This window comes from Gorilla gorilla, chromosome 23 (genome assembly GCF_029281585.2).
Source record: "Gorilla gorilla gorilla isolate KB3781 chromosome 23, NHGRI_mGorGor1-v2.1_pri, whole genome shotgun sequence".
Taxonomy (NCBI): Eukaryota; Metazoa; Chordata; class Mammalia; order Primates; family Hominidae; genus Gorilla; species Gorilla gorilla.
The window spans coordinates 31,330,879-31,348,361 of record NC_086018.1 but is presented as its reverse complement, the minus strand read 5'-3'; the positions used below and the strand labels follow the sequence as shown (position 1 = coordinate 31,348,361).

Genomic DNA, 17,483 nt, shown 5'->3' with positions numbered 1-17,483 from the left:
TGAGAAAGAACCTGCAAAGCTCTCCCCACTTTACCTGACCCAGTGAGTGCGTGATCCTTGAGCGTCACTTTAGGAAGTCCAAACCCTTTGTCTTACTAATTCAGAGACATGACTTGCTCAAGGTCACATAGAAAATGAGTGTCAGATATGTCAGGTCTCGCTTTTCAGTTATCCCCATAATCTCACTCCTTAGTTTGTGCAGCTGTGAACAGAAGTCTCTAAGGCGAGAGCACAGGATGCACTTGTACTCCCTCTGGATCCTCAGGCATAACCAGCCATCATTTCCAGCAGCTCAAAAGGTCAGTCTAGGCCACTGTCCTTAAAGATGAGGAGAAATAAATGCAAACTGCCTAACGGGCCATTTTCCCTTGAGTCCAAATCTCCCTCTGCCTCAGCTGGCTGCCCAAAGAAGCAATTTAGCAAATGCATTTTATCTCAGGAGAAATCTGTCTTTTGTTTCTGTGCCTCCCTTGTCAGGAGCCCTCTGTTCCCTGTGGCAGTGGCCAGAGAGCAGGGTACAGTAGCATTCAGACCCTGTTAGTGAAATACTCCCTCCGGCTCCATGGCTCTCCAGAGAAATTACCCAAACCCTGGGTGAAAAGGAGGCAGGTTTTGTTTTTGGTTTTTTTGTTGTTTGTTTTTGGGGGGTTTGTTTGTTTTTGGTTTTTTATTTTTTTTTTTTTTTTTGAGATGGAGTCTCGGTCTGTCGCCCAGACTGGAGATCAGTGGCATGATCTCAGCTCACTGCAACCTCCACCTCCTGGGTTCAAGTTGTTCTGCCTCAGCCTCCCGAGTAGCTGGGATTACAGGCACCCACCACCACACCTGGCTAACTTTTGTATTTTTAGTAGAGATGGGGTTCCCCCACGTTGGCCAGGCTGGTCTCGAACTCCCGACCTCAGGTGATCCACCCACCTCAGCTTCCCAAAGTATTGGGATTATAGGCGTGAGCCACCGCATCTGGCCAAGGAGGCAGTTTCTAAACTGCTAGAGTCTCCCCATTGAGATAACATTAGCCACGCAGTCAGGAATAAGCGAGCCTAAATTAGAATTTGAAAAGGTACATAATATAATCATAACCACATTGCTTAGGTTTGGGTAGCACTTTACAGTTCACAAAGCAGTTTTACGTGCATTAGCTCATTTGGGAAAATTGCAGGGAATTAGTTAACTACAGAAAAGTTTAAGAAGCCAATAAAATTCATCAGTGAATCCACCACTCAGAAAATCTTTGTTAACATTATAATGTGTTCCCTTCTATTTTTGAGTGGGTTTTTCTTTTTCCTTCCGTCTTTTTCCTGCATTGGGACCACAGTTTTTTATGGCCTGCTTCGTTCATGGAACATTGTGTCTTCCACCATCTCATTTGATTCTCACCTCCATCTCCTGGGAAGAAGTAATTGTGTTGTGAAATGTGTCCCTGGTTTGAGGTCCGAAGACTGGATTCCCATCCTGGACTTTTTCTTGCTCACTGAAGCAGATTACTGAAAGCTCCTGAGCCTTAGTTTCCTCCTTTGTACAACAGATATGTGTGCTGAAGGATTAAATTGATGAAGCAATGCACCTGAAAACATTTAGCATTGCGCCAGTCACATAGTAGGTACCCAGTTAGTATTAGGTGGATCAAGGTGCAAAGCACCATGTAGAGGAGAAATGAACATGCAAGTTCAATGATGGCATCTGGTTGCCCCAGAGTCCTGTGGACAGGTATGTCTGACAGCATACCTGACTTTCTATCTTTCCTGTTTTGTTTTTGTTTTTTGTTGTTTTTGTTGTTTTTGTTGTTGTTGTTTTTTGAGACAGAGCCTCACTCTGTCACCCAGGCTGGAGTGCAATGGCGTGATCTCGGCTCACTGCAACCATCCCCTCCCAGGTTCAAACAATTCTCCTGCCTCGGCCTCCCAAGTAGCTGGGACTACAGGCGCACGCCACTGCACCCAGCTAATTTTTTGTATTTTTAGTAGAGACGGGGTTTCACCGTGTTAGCCAGAATGGTCTCGATCTCCTGACCTCATGATCCGCCTTCCTTGGCCTCCCAAAGTGCTGGGATTACAGGCATGAGCCACGGTGCCCGGCCACCTGACTTTTTTTCTACAATACCCACTGTGGTTGGTAAATGACAATATTCCCTAGATAATACCCTTTATACACTGCAGCAAGGGCTGCAAGTGAGCTTGGGATGTGGATGCCACCAAATCCCATTATTGGTACCATGAAGTTCAGAGCTGGAGGTGGCCTCTTCTCCAGGACTGCCCTAGTCCATCCCACTAGGGCAAGGTGTACTTTGGAACTCCTCGGAGCACCTCCGTTGACCAGTACTCCCTCTCCTAACATACAGGGGCTGAGCACATCCAACAGAGGCTTGCTGAACATCCAAGATGGATCACATCAGCCACGCAGTCAGCAATAAGCAAGCCTAGGTTAGGATTTGAAAAGGTACATGATATAATCATAACCACATCGCTTAAGTTTCTGCAGCACTTTAGAGTTTACAAAACACTTGACATGCATTAGCTCATTTGAGAAAAATGCAGGGAATTAATTAACTACAGAAAAGTATAAAGAAGCCAATAAAATTAATCTGTGAATCCACCACTCAGAAAATCTTTGTTAACGCTGGATATAGAACCTGGATATTGCTAGGTTCAGATGGTTCAGAAATGAAGGGGATACAGCTCCTGCTGTTAGGAGCTCACCATATGGATGCTTTTTAGAAAGTGGTTCCTGGAGCCATTTACCTGGGAATGTCTTTTTCCCCAACTCAAGGGTATGTACCTGTGTGTGCATATAAAGAGAAGGAGAGGCCAGACGCAGTAGCTCATGCCTGTAATGCCAGCACTTTGGGAGGCCAAGGCGGGTGGATCACCTGAGGTCAGGAGTTCAAGACCAGCCTGGCCAACATGGTGAAACTCTGTCTCTACTAAAAATACAAAAATTAGCTGGGCATGGTAGTGCGCACCTGTAATCCCAGCTACTAGGAAGGCTGAGGCAGGAGAATCGCTTGAACCCGGGAGGCAGAGGTTGCAGTGAGCCGAGATCATGCCACTGTACTCCAACCTGGGCGACTGAGTGAGACTCCATCTCAGTCAATCAATCAGTCAGTCAGTAAAGAGGATGAGAAACCCCCATACATGCATGTGTTTCTTATTCTCCACTCACTAATGCCCATTTTCACATGGTGAGGACCAGCTACTTGTCTGAAGCCTCATCAAAGAAGGACCCATTTCTCCACACACATTTGCCTACCCACGTTCACACCCACACATCCACACACATTTCCACTGTCCTCTTCATTGAACTGGAAGCCATTCATTCTTCTGAACATATTAAAGCAGAAACCAAAACCAAAGAAAAAAAAAGCCAACCCTGCTCTTGCGAAGAATTTTGTAGATGTTTAGTCTCCAGTGGAGGATGATTTCTTGTGCTCTTCTGCAGTGTGGGTGAGGGAGTTTAGGAGCATAGCAGTTGATTACGTTTTCTCCCGGGAGGTAACATTATGGTTTATAGGCATATTTTAGGCCCTCAAGGGGAAAGCCAGAGGGACTCCCTCTAATATTTATGAATCAGAAGGGCCACCCTGGCTCATCCAGCCCGTACCATCCCTGCCCATCAGGACCTTGCCATACAGTCTCCTTCAGGTGAGGTTGGAGGACAAAAAGTGTCCACGTAGGTGTCTTCAGGGGCCCAGGTGTTTCCCTTTCCTGTGATAATCGCTATGATAATAGGTGACATCTGTTGAATGTTTTCTTCAACCGCTGTTTTCTCTATATGCAGCATCTTTCAGAATCCTTCTATAACCTTCTGGGGTAGTGAGTTTTGTCGTCCTCATTTTACAGCTGAGGACCCTGAAGCTCAGAAAGGTTAGGTCACTCACCCACTTACCTGAGATGATCCAGGCAGAGTGGGTTAGAACCAGTGTCCTTAGCCACTGTGCTGCATCTGCGTCTTCACATGAGGCCAAGCAGGCATCTTTCCTGAAGCAGCAGCATGGTGGTGGAGGGGCACAGACCCAGGTTTGACACCTCCACCCTTCTCAACTGTCGGATGAGGCTGCCAGTGACTCACCGGGGGCTCTGGGGAGGAGAGGAAATCACCTGTACCCAGCACCTTACGTGGAGCTTGGCACATGCTTGTTTGCTCTCCAAAAGCTTTTCAGCCGTCACAGACCCTTGGATGCAAATATTGAAGCAAATCATAGGCTGAAGAATGGGCTTATTGATCACCTTCTGTGCATATAATTAGAGGACACAAAAGGAAAATTGAAAGGATAGTCTTAACTTCACAGTGATTACAGGTTTTTTGTATACAGCAAATATTTTTCAGGCATGCAACACATGATATTAGCACCTGTCACAAGCCAGGCACGGTGCTCAGGACAATGGTAAAATGTCACGGTCTCACCGGGAAAGTTGCCTTTAAATAATTTCAGTTTAAGTTGACAAGTGCTTTAATGGAGTTACGAATTGAGTGCTCTTGGAGCGCAGAGAAGAAACGGATCGCTTCTACCCAGCAGGATCTGCAGAGGTCTCACAGAGCAGGTGCCATCTGGGCTGAATCTTGAAAGGTAAATAAATGGAAGGTTTTTTAGGTGGAGGAGAGTGGAGTGAAGTGAGGGAGGGCATCCCCGAGAGGGAAGAGCATGGCACGGAACAAAGTCACGGAGGTGTGAGGGAAAGGCAGGTTTGGGGAGCACACAGACCAATGATGAGGCCACAGAGTGTGGGGGTGGTGGGTCAGAGAGAGCAGCCCGTAATTGTCAACAAGGAAATCTGGATTTAATCATACAGGTCCGAAGGAAGCAGTGGGGTCATAGATCTTAGATGGAATGAGAATTTCAGCTTCCTTTTCTTATATTAAACTGTTGGCATGGTGAGAATCTTCAAGTAGGCAGGGACAGCAAATTGACTTGAAAAGCTGAATATCCCTAATTGCGTCCTTTTAACGGTTAAAAATTTTAGAGATAGTTGACAGTGTCTCACAGATGATTGGATCTCAGCCAGTTTCCCAGGCTGCATTTGGAAATGTTCAAGTACATTTGGAGCATCACAGGGCTGTCTGGAGAATGCTTTAATCATTTGGTGGGCAGGAGCTCGGGAGGTTGATTGTCCTTCAATATGTGGTACAGGTCCCCATAATAAAAAAGTGTCCCCCACAAAATACCAATAGCACTCTCTCAGTATCTATTGCTCAGAACCAGTAAGATCTCAGTGGCTTTCAAGAAGTATTTATTGGCCGGGCGCGGTAGCTCACGCCTGTAATCTCAGCACTTTGGGAGGGTTGGGCGGGTGGACTGCCTGAGGGCAGGAGTTCAAGACCAGCCTGGCCAACATAGTGAAACCCTGTCTCTATTAAAAATACAGAAATTAGCCGGGCGTGGTGGTGAGTGCCTGTGATCACAGCTACTCGGGAGGCTGAGGCCAGAGAATCACCTGAACCCGGGAGGCAGAGGTTGCAGTGAGCTGAGATCGCGTCACTGCACTCCAGCCTGGGCAACAGAGCTAGACTCTGTCTCAAAAAAAATAAGTAGTGTTTATTGAGGCAGCTGGGCCGGGCTGGCTTGCATGACTTTGGCAGTTGGGGAGGAGCTGCTCTGCCCCAGATGTCTCATCTTCCAGCAAGCTAGCCTCGGCATCTTCTCATGGCAATGGTAGGGGTGCAAGAAACACTTTCTCTTGAGGTCTAGCCTCAAGACTGAGACAATATTACTTCCCCTGCTTTTTGTTAACAAAAGTACATCATGATTCTAGCCCTTATTCAAGGCTAGAGAAATAAACTGTGCCTCTTTAGTAAGCACCACTGCAAAGGACAAGAATATCTGGGGTGGCAGGGAGTGGGGGAGAGAGAAGGAATTGGAGCAATTAATGCCATCATCGTCCATATCACACATCTTGAGAAATAACGCCGTCAAGTAATCTGTCAAGGCAATGGTCTTAACAGGTACAAAGCTATACAGAAGCAAGTTAATATATTTTCTTATTGACTGCTACACTGTTGATTTGGTGATTTAAAAAAGTACACCTTCTTGGAAAAACATTCTATGGTATTCAGCTAGGTTGGTAACCCTTGCCATGTAAACTTTTGTCTGTATTCTATCGTGTGATAGACAAGGCTGATTTAACAGAAAAAAAAAAAGGAACCAGCCCTCCTGTGACCTTTGGCAAATTATCATTTTTTTAATATACTTTAAGTTTTAGGGTACATGTGCACAATGTGCCGGTTAGTTACATATGTATACATGTGCCATGTTGGTGTGCTGCACCCATTAACTCATCATTTAAGATTAGGTATATCTCCTAATGCCATCCCTCCCCTCTCCCCCAACCCCACAACAGGCCCCGGTGTGTGATGTTCCCCTTCCTGTGTCTATGTGACTACAATAGCAAAGACTTGGAACCAAGCCAAATGTCCAACAGTGATAGACTGGATTAAGAAAATGTGGCACATATACACCATGGAATACTATGCAGCCATAAAAAATGATGAGTTCATATCCTTTGTAGGGACATGGATGAAGCTGGAAACCATCATTCTCAGCAAACTATCGCAAGGACAAAAAACCAAACACTACATGTTCTCACTCATAGGTGGGAATTGAACAATGAGAACAAATTATCATTTTTTAAAAGTTTGTTTTTAGGGAAATACAGATTGCCTCTGACAAGTCCTCCCATTCTTTTTTTTTTTTTTTTGAGATGGAGTCTCGCTCTGTCGCCCAGGCTGGCGTGCAGTGTCATGATCTTGGCTCACTGCAACCTCTGCCCCCTGGGTTCAAGCAATTCTCTCCCTCAGCCTCCCGAGTAGCTGGGATTAGAGATGGCCGCCACCATGTCCGGCTAATTTTTTGTATTTTTCGTAGAGATGGGGTGTCACCATCTTGGCCAAGCTGGTCTCGAACTCCTGACCTCGTGATCCACCTGCCTCAGCCTCCCAAAGTGCTGGGATTACAGGCGTGAGCCACCGCGCCTGGCCAAGTCCTCCCATTCTAAGTGCACAGTTTGTTGAATTTTCACGGAAGTGCACATCCATGTACCCATCACTCCAGTCATGGTGGAGCGGGTTTCTGTCACTCCCAACCCTCTCTTGCCTCTTCCCAGGCTTCACTCCCCCAACCCACATGCCCGGGTCCAATTTGTGTCACTGTGGATTAGCTTTTTGCTAAGTTGTGTCACTTTTTAATTTCAGTTCTTCATCTGTAAAACATACATCATACCTGCCTGGTAGGGGTTCACATGAGACCGTGTCTGTTGGGCAGCTGCAGATTTGCACATCTGTGTATCTGCCTCTGCATATCTGAAATGTTATCTTCTTAGCTCCGTCAGCAGGTGTGCCTGCTCTTTTCACAAGTTGGTCAAGGAAGAGAGAAGTACAGCTAGTTAAACAACTTCTACAAGCAGATTAATGAAGTAAGACTTTCAGAGAGTTCAAAGAAAGAAAAGAGAAAAAAGTACGGGTGCCAAGATTCTGATTAAACTTAGGTGAAATGAAAGGAAAAGAGTTTCTGTTTTGTTAATGTGCTAAGTTTTGTTTTGTTTTGTTTTTTTCTGAGACCTAGTACAAAAATTGAAATCAGTAGCTCTAGGGAGAGAAAAGCATCAGGTCATACGGAGGTCCTTGTCAGTTTTGAGCGGTTTCTTCTTTGGGCATTTTCCTGTGTTATTTTTATTTTTATTTGTTTTATTTGTTTTTTTTGTTTTTTTGTTTTTTGTTTTTTTTTGAGATGGAGTCTCACTCTGTCACCCAGGCTGGAAGGCAGTGGTGCGATCTTGGCTCACTGCAACCTCTGCCTCCTGGGTTCAAGAGATTCTCTGCCTCAGCCTCCTGAGTAGGTGGGATTACAGGTGTCTGCCACCATGCCCGGCTAATTTTTGTATTTTTTGTGGAGACAGGGTTTCCCCACGTTGGCCAGGGTGGTCTCGAACTCCTGACCTCAGGTGATCCAGCCACCTTGGCCTCCCAAAGTGCCGGGATTACAGGCATGAGCCACCGTGCCTGGCCCATTTTCCCATGTTATTTGAAATTGTTATGCTGAGTTGTCTAGGAAAACATTTCTCATTTGTTTCTAAGGAGTTTATGGTTGGTTATATGTTTTTCAGTGAGCACCACCTTTTTTCTTAGCTAAGAGGGGACTCATTTCTCAGGTGTTAAAGGCATCCTCTTTTTTTTGTTTTTTTTTCTTTGTTTTTGTTTTGAAACAGGGTTTTGCTCTGTAGCCTAGGCTGGAGTGCAGCGGTGCCATCTCAGCTCACTGCAGCCTCCATGTCCCGGGCTCAGGTGATTCTCCCACCTCAGCCTCCTGAGTAGCACTACAGCCACACACCTCCATGTCCGGCTAATTTTTCTATTTTCAGTAGAGACAGGGTTTTGCCTGGTTGCCCAGGTTGGTCTGGAACTCTCAGGCTCAAGCGATCTGCTCGCCTTGGCCTCCCAAAGTGCTGGCATTACAGGTGTGAGCCACCACAGCCGGTCCCCAGGCATCTGATTTTTACCATCACCTTTTTGAAATTAGATTAAGTTGCAGAGGGAAATAAAAGTGGTGATCCCTTCCATGTATGTCAGACCCATCAACAACGTCCTGATGGGTAATAAACTCAGGGGAGGGCAGGGCTCAAGGGGCAAGCTCATGGGCCCCCTCGGACCTCTTCTTCACGTGCCCAAGCCCTCTCTCCTACCCTGCAGCTCCAGAAGCAGCTGTCTGAGCTGGACGAGGACGACCTGTGCTATGAGTTCCGGCGAGAGCGCTTCACTGTCCACCGCACCCACCTGTACTTCCTGCACTATGAGTATGAGCCTGCAGCAGACAGCACGGACGTCACCCTGGTCGCTCAGCTGTCCATGGACAGGTATGGCAGACGGCCTCACCCACCCCAGTCTCCTCACCGCGGCTCTTTGCATGGAGGATAGAGACTGGAGAAGGGTGTGCTCGCTTCCGCAGTGCATATGCTAAAATTGGAGGATGGAGCAGGAAGAGATGGCACATGGGCTTAGAATATTGAAGCCTGGGCCGGGCACGGTGGCTCACACCTGTAATCCTAGCACTTTGGGAGCCCCAGGCAGGCGGATCACAAGGTCAGGAGTTCTAGACCAGCCTGGCCAACATGGTGAAACCCCGTCTCTACTAAAAATACAAAAATTAGCTGGGCATGGTGGTGTGTGCCTGTAATCCCAGCTACTGGGGAGACTGAGGCAGGAGAATGGCTTGAACCCAAGAGGCAGAGGTTGCAGTGAGCCAAGATCGTGCCACTGCACTCCAGCCTGGGTGACAGAGCAAGGCTCCATCTTAAAAAAAAGAAAAAAAAAGAGTACTGATAAGGGTGAGCTGTGTCACATCCCTACCACCTCCCCAGCACCGAAAACCAAGGGCTCTTATCTTATCATTGTCTGAGGATAGATGAAAGGATCGATTCTTAAGAAGTAGAGCCCTACTCGAATTACCTCAGGAAGAGGGACAGTGGGGAGACTGGAGCTACAATTGCGGCTGGAAAGCAACGCTGTTTCTTTTCCTTCTATGTGTATTGATGAAACAAACATCCATCAAGCATTTCCAGGCAGTACTGACATGAGCCCCGCCCTGATGTAGCTTACAGGCCAATGCACTGCTTCTCAACCTTGTCCAGGGAGATTGAATCACCTCAGGAGTTGTATAACACGTTCACATCCAGGCTCCCTTGCAGAGCAGTTAAGTAAGGACCTTTGTAGGATAGAGCCCTTGGGATTGTTTTGTTTTAAGCTTATAATGTGTAGCCAGGGCTGAGAATATGGAGCTAGTCACATAAACAGCAATACACGCCTCCCGGGTTCACGCCATTCTTCTGCCTCAGCCTCCCGAGTAGCTGGGACTGCAGGCACCAGCCACCATGCCCGGCTAATTTTTTGTGTTTTTAATAGAGATGGGGTTTCACCGTGTTGGCCTGGATAGTCTCGATCTCCTGACCTCCTGATCCTCCCACCTCAGCTTCCCAAAGTGCTGGGATTACAGGTGTGAGCCACTGCACCTGTCCTAATTTATATATTTTTAAAAACATCTCTGGCTGCCAAGAAGTGAATGGATTTGAAGCCCCAAGGTCACTCAGCCAGGGCTACATGGCTTTTCTATACCTGGCCATTCCAGGTGCCCCTTCCCACCTTGTCTGACTGGCTTCCGCTTCAATTTACACATGGCCCATGGTGGCTGCCCTTACCCCAACTCCCTCACATGTCATCCCCCCTCAGCTCCTACAATTCGGAAGGAAGTTTGATTCCTCATTCTGTCTTTTGAGCCACATCAGAGATGCCTATCCAGCCTATGGGTGAGATTCCATGGGATTGTTCTAAGGATTAAATGAGCTAATGCCTGTACAGTGCCGAGAACAGTGCCTGGCACATAAGTGTTCCATAAATGCCAGGTGTTATTAGTCATGAATGACTGAAGAATGGACAAACTGATGAAAGAACAAACACCTGGATGCAAAAACGTTTTCATAAAGGCACTTGAGAGCTCCAGGAAGTGAGAGGAACCTGGCGCTGGAGGCAACGTGGAATGATTCATGTTGAGGGTGGCTCAGGGAAGTGGATTCCTTGCTCTGTGAGTCCCGCCACATGCAAGCAAATGACCACATGCATAATTCAATGGCTTCAGGGGCTGGCGGTCTCTTGGGGATTCACAGGCTCCAAAAGAACTTGGAGAAAGGCCACTGGGACTCCTGTGCACAGAGAACTTGCAGATCCTGCAGGTAACAGGTAAAGACAGCATGGGACAGAAGAGCAAGGGACAAGCATGGAGGCTGTAGCACCAGGTCCATGCTTGACCTGCTGTGAGGGCCCTGGCGAGCCGTGTCCCTTCTTGGGGCCACAGTTTTCTCATCTCCACATCCACATGATCACTCGGCAAATACCGCTCACCGTTCTGCACCAGGCACTTAGGGGGAGGGGAATATGTGTTAAAAGATCTATCCCTGTCTTCAAGGAGTATGCAGCCTATGTGGGGCTCAGGCACCCCATTTGTTTTCTGTTGTTAGGTGACAAAGTACCACACATTGAGCAGCCTAAAAAGTACACCTTTGTTACCTTGTGGCCACTATGGGTCAGGAATCTGGAAGATGTTAGCAGGGCCCTCTGCCCAGGGTCTCAGGACTGAAATCTCAAGGGATTATCCAGGGCTGGGATGTCATCTGGGGATTGGCATCCACATCCAAGCTCATTTGGGTTGGAGCAGAATTCAGTTCCAGGATGGAGGTCCCATTTCCTTGCTGGCTGTTGATGGGTGTCCCCCTCAGCTCCTCGAAGCCACGCTCAGTTCCTAGCCATGCAGCCCCCTCCCTGCAGGGCAGCCCACTTCTTCAAGGCCAGCAGGAGAATCTCTCTGGCCCATGACCCTGGAGTCTTCTATAACATCACATGATCACAATGTGATATTCAGAAGCCCTGCCCACACCCAAGAGGGCGATAACACAGGGCATGTCCGCCAGCGGGGCGGGAATCTGGGGGGTCCCTCATAGAACTCTGCCTGCCACTGACAGGTAAACAGGTCTACAGTAGGATGTTTAGTTCTGAGTGTTGTGCAGGAGGTGCACCGATTCTATGAGAGCCCAAGGAGGTGGAGAAAGGAAAAGGCAGGGAATGTGTCCGAGGGGAGGTAGTACCTGAGTTGAGTTGGAGGCTGAGTGGACTGAGAGTAGAAGGCACAGAAGGAGAGAAGGAGGGCTCCCCAAGGTAGAGCGTGCAACATGTTCACGGGACAGAGAAGACGTCAGGGCCAGTGGGGAACACAGTAGTAAGGTGTGGTTAGGGCTTAGGGTGTAGGAGGGAGAAAGAGGAGATCAAATACACATGGCCATGTAGGCAGGGCTGGATCACAGAGGGCCTCAGGGAAACCAGGGGAGATGGCCAGCCCTTCCAGCTCAAATCTGGCATCCCGTGTGGCTCCATAGGGACACCAAACTGGTGTCCCAGAGTCACCCCTAAAATTCTCAGGTCCCTTTGGCTTCTCACCCAGATTTCAGTTTGGACACCCAGGCTCCCCACCACTAAGCAGCCACATCAGGAAGCCACCTCACCACACAAGTCCCTCTTTTCACATGTGTGTTTCCTTCTCCTCCATGGCATTTATAGTAAAAAGAAAATTGAATACTCCATATCAGTGCTGAATGATGGTCTAGATTGGTCTCTTTCAACTGCACCTGTCCCCTCCCGTGAGCTAACTGAAACTCAGGTACTATAATCCGTGCAAGTGAGAGGGTTTCACTTAAAGCCAGGTGCCCGTCTCTCCAACCATCACTGGCTCTCTGTTGCATTCAGGCCTCCTGATAATGCATTCAGATTATCAGCAAAATATTCTGAGTCAATATTAGTGGCCAGTGGCTAGCAAAGAAATCTGATATACTTTCTAATCAAAGTAAAGAGTAGCATAACAGTGAATGACACTTGGTCCCTGGAGTCAGGCACTGTGGGTTCTTTGTTGCCCTGTCACTTTGTTTTTGGACAAGTCACTTAACTATTTTTTTTTTTTTTTTGAGACAGTCTTGTGGTGTCACCAGGCCAGAGTGCAGTGATGCAATCTCGGCTCACTGCAGCCTCCGCCTTCTGGGTTCGAGCGATTCTCCTGCCTCAACCTCCCAATAGCTGGGACTACAGGCGCGCACCACCACGCCCAGCTAACTTTGTATTTTTAGTAGAGACGGGGTTTCACCATGTTGGCCAGCATGGTCTCAATCTCTTGACTTCGTGATCTGCCTGCCTTGGCCTCCCAAAGTGCATCACTTAACTTCTTTAAGCCTCAGTTTCTTCATCTGTGATCTGAAAGTGGTAATTGTATCATTATCCTCATCCCTAAGGTTGTTATAAAGATCACATGAGAGAAGGCGTGCCAGTGCTTAGTCCTGACATACATTCAGAGGCTCCCAGAATGATACCAGTACTGTTGACCAGAATCTTAATATTTGTGATATTGGGTAAAAAGGCACTAGACGGAAGGACAGAGAGCTCCGGGTTCAAATCCCACCAATTCATTCAATCCTCAGCTGGTGTTCTGGGCAAGTCAGTTAACATCTTTGGGTTTCTGTTTCCTCCTTCTATAAAAGAAGGATAAAATTACTTGCCTCATAGGGTCCTGTTTAGGAGTAAATAAGAGATCCTCTATAAAAGCCCTGAGCACATATTTGACATCCAGTAAATACTGGCTAGATCTGAACATCCTTACGAAGCCATGTGCACATGATAGTTATTTAGGAGAGGTAAAGTGATGTAGTAGAAAAGAAAAAAAAGCAAGACTTGGATTCAAAGTACACTTGTGCCACTTCCTAGCTGTGTAAGTTTGAACAACTTACTTAGCCTTTTTGAGCCTCACTTGACTCATCTACGAGATGGTGATAATGTCAGATTCACTGATTATTGTGTGGGTTGTACAAAATAAGGTGTAAAGTGCCTAGTAAGTAGTTGATGTGAAAAAATATTAATTTCCCGTTTCTTAATGTTTCTCACCTCTCTGCTGGCTATAGAATTTGCTATCTGGAATTTGCAAACAAGTAGAACAAACATGTTTCTAGTTATTAACAGCTCAAACCCATCCTTCTGTATACATTAGTTAGCAAGAAGAGAATACAGACAAAACCAAGTGCCTGCTTCTGTTGCCAGTGGGATCCATCCTTCTGGCCTGGGCTGCAGACACGGTACATTTAAAAAGAAAGTCTGGGGCCAGGCGTGGTGGCTCACGCCTGCAATCCCAGCACTTTGGGAGGCTGAGGCAGGCAGATCACAAGGCCAGGAGATGGAGACCATCCTGGCTAACACAGTGAAACCCCATCTCTACTAAAAATACAAAAAATTAGCCAGGCATGGTGGCGGGCGCCTGTAGTCCCAGCTACACGGGAGGCTGAGGCAGAAGAATGGTGTGAACCCGGGAGGCGGAGCTTGCAGTGAGCTGAGATTGTGCTACTGCACTCCAGTCTGGGCGACAAAGCGAGACTCGGTCTCAAAAAAAAAAAAAAAAAAGTCCAGGCCCCACTCACATATACAGCAAACACCAACCATGGCGGTCTTCCCTTCAAAGCATGGACAGCCCAAGCGTGGCAGACACACAATACCCACTCCTGTATTGTGACGTGTATCACCATCAGGACGGTATCTCAAGAGAACCCAAGGGATGCCAAGCCCTAATGAGAGGTGCTTAGCAGGCCGCAATTAAAAATTATAAAGCGGCACTGCAGGCTGATGAAGAATGGTAGAAATTCCTGCAGCCACTTCCACTCTGTCAACACATCCGATTATGATGCAGCACGCTGACTGGTGCCTGTTGGATTGATTTTTAATTTAAGAAACATTTCAGATGTGTTTGTAAACCTTCGAGTCAGAAGTAGGCCCTACACGAATGCCACAACGAATTAGGAGAGCCGGCCTTTGCACTCCCGTACCCAGCTCCCTCTGGAATTCTGTTCAGAAAGAATGAACGTTGCGACCATGGCCTTGAAGCCAGGAGATCTGCTTCTCCTTCAGCAGCTCAGCACCCTTCCCTCCCGTCCCAGCAGAAGACACCAATGGCAAAGGGACAGAGGGAGCTGATCACGAGGGGGTCACCTATCTTCTGACACCACGCCAGGGAGAGCCTGGTTCTTTAGTGTGTTTTTGACAAAGATGTTAAGTGTTGACTACAGTTGCGGGGCCTCATGGGTATGACAGGTTGCTTCTCTGCTCTCTCTGAGTAAAGGAGAGAGAATGGGCTGGGCTCACAGAGCCCTACTCTTTAGAACAGCATTGCTTCAAGCCTGCTCCTGGGACCAGCAACACAGCATTGCATGGGAGCTTGTCAGAAATACAGATTCTCAGGCCCCACCCCAGACCTCCTGAACAGAATCTCGGGTGGTGCCTGGAAATAGGGTTTTTAAGAAGCCCCCCAGGTGATCTTAAAGAAGCTTACATTTGAAAGCACTGACCGTTCTAGAGAGTGAAAGGTAATTTTTTCTCCATGTAACAGGCAGAGTGATGTTTTAAAAATGTAAATCAGGTCACGGCATTAAAACCCTCAGGTGACTTCTTGTTACATGTGGAACAGTGTCCCACCCGCCTGCTGTGATCTTCAAGGCCCATCCAGCCTGGCATCTGTACAACCCCTGACACCTTCATCTCACCCCTGCCCCTCACTGTCCTGTGCTGCACCCACACTGGTCCTGTTTCTTCCTGCTCGAACATGCTGAGCCCATTGTTACCCCAAGGGCCATTCCCTCTTCTTGGAAAGCTTTCCCCCCAGACTTTTCACAATGCCAGATCCTTCTCATTATCTGCTGTAACAAAATGCCATAAATTATTTGATATATGAACAATGGAAATGTATTTATCACAGTGCTGGAGGCTGGAAGTCCAAGATCAAGGCTTCGGTCGATTTGGTGTCTGGCGAGGGTGCACTTCCTGGCTCACAGAGAGTGCCTCATTACTGTGTCCTCACGTGGTGGAAGGAGCCAGCTAGCTCCCTGGGCCTCTTAAAAGGGCATGAAGGCTAGGTGTGGTGGCTCATACCTGTAATCCCAGTACTTTGGGAGGCCAAGGCAGTCGAATCACCTGAGGTCAGGAGCTCGAGACCAGCCTGGCCAACATGGCGAAATCCCATCTCTACTAAAAATATAAAACTTAGCCAGCTGTGGTGGTGCACACCTGTAATCCCAGCTACTCAGAAGGCTGAGACAGGAAAATCGCTTGAACCTGGGAGGTGGAGGTTGCAGTGAGCTGAGATCGCACCACTGCACTCCAGCCTGGGCAACAGAGTGAGACTCAGTCTCAAAAAAAAAAAAAAAAGGCACGAATCTCATTCAAGAGAGTTCCACCCTCATGACCTAATCACCCCCCAATCAAACCTCTGGTTTGTTGATTGTCTTTTTTCCCCACTAGAATAAAATCTCCTGAAATGCAGGCGCCTAGGCCCCTTGCCTGTATAGTATACCAGATGCATTGGAAATAACAAATATTTATTAGGTGAAGACATGTTTGAGAGGCAGAAATAGAACCTAAGGAGGAAATTACAGCTGTCATATACTGAGTACCTGCTGTATATCTAGCTTTGCACCAGACACTTTGTATCATAATCTCACTTAACCCTCAAATCCAACTACATGTTACTGCTTCACAAACTGCCCTGAGTCTTAGCAGCTTAGTACAAGAACTGGAATGAGCTTGTGATTCTTTGGATTGGCAGTGTGGGCTAGACTCTGCTGGGCTCATTCCTGTGTCTGCCGTAAACTAGGTAGCTTTTCGGGGGTTTGTCTGGCTATCAGCAGGGACCATGGGAACACCAGGACAAGGTGGTATAGGGCTAGTTCACATGGCAGCAGGCACAAGCCAGTTGTCTCACCTCTTCTCATGTCATGTTTGCTAATATCCCATGGACCAAAGCAAGTCATGTGGCCAGGATTCATGTGGGAGATTATTTCCAGAGAGTATGGACAGAGGCAAAGGGACGATTGATAGCTATTTTGTAATCTACCAAAGACATTATTATCCCCAAAATACATATGTGCAAACTGAAGCTCAAAGAGCTGTCACTTGCCCAGGAATACTGACATAGCTCAGAGGACAAATCCAGGCCTGTCTGACCCCAAAACCTACTGTGTGATATGCTACACAGCCTGCCTCATGGGCAGTGCACCAGATTAGAATGGTCCGCCTTGGTGGGTGTGAGTTCCCCATCCCGGCAGACACTGAGTGATCACTGCCTGGGCTGCTTAGTCCCACTGAGGCTCTAGAATTCCTTCCAGCCCTGGTCTTCTGGGTTTCTGACCTGGCCATCTCCCTGCCTTTTCCTTTATGACTACAGAGACTGCGTGAGGACGGGACTCTCTGGAGTAGCCCCCACCTGTTTCTAGATCTGCCAGACATTTCTGAGCCTTTGCCCACCCCTCCCTAGGTGAAGCAGTGGTGGGCTCCATGGGGAAGTGGGAACCAACATGGGACAGAGACAGGCTTTCTGGGTTTAGGGTCAGCTCTTCCATGGACTCATCCAGCAAAAGAAAGTCTGGCCACAGAGCTTGGCATCAGCAAGAACTGCATGGGGCGACCCTTAGGGAACAGACGAGGGGAGAGAACCTGGGAGGTGGAGGTTGCAGTGAGCCGACATCGCACCACTGCCTCCAGCCTGGGCAACAGAGTGAGACTCTGTCTCAAAAAAAAAAAAAGAAAAGAAAAGAAAAGAAAAAGGGCACCAATCTCATTCATGAGAGTTCCACCCTCATGACCTGATCACCTCCCTAATCAAACTCTGGTTTGTTGATTGTCTTTTTTCCCCACTAGAAGAAAAGCTCCTGAAATGCTGGTGCCCAGGCCCCTTGTCTGTATAGTATATCCGATGCATTGGAAATAACAAATATGTATTAGGTGAAGACATATTTGAGAGGCAGAAATAGAACCTGAGGAGAGGGCCAAGGGGATTGTGGAACTTTGAGACAGATACCAAGAGGGACTGAGGAGGGGAAAGAGTGGGGAGGCATTGACACCGGGAGAAGAACACGCTCTTACTTGGGGAAACA

The 17,483-nt window shown here is 47.6% G+C and overlaps 1 protein-coding gene across 7 annotated transcripts in view; it reads left to right on the top strand.

Moving 5' to 3' along the window:
- The window catches only part of LARGE1 (LARGE xylosyl- and glucuronyltransferase 1), a 759,370-nt gene that overhangs the window by 598,751 nt on the left and 143,136 nt on the right, over positions 1-17,483 (top strand). For all 7 annotated transcript variants that reach the window (XM_055375362.2, XM_055375363.2, XM_055375361.2 and 4 more), the window contains one exon: positions 8,677-8,840. In XM_055375362.2, coding sequence (XP_055231337.1) covers positions 8,677-8,840 — 164 coding nt within the window. The remainder of the gene's footprint in view (positions 1-8,676; positions 8,841-17,483) is intronic.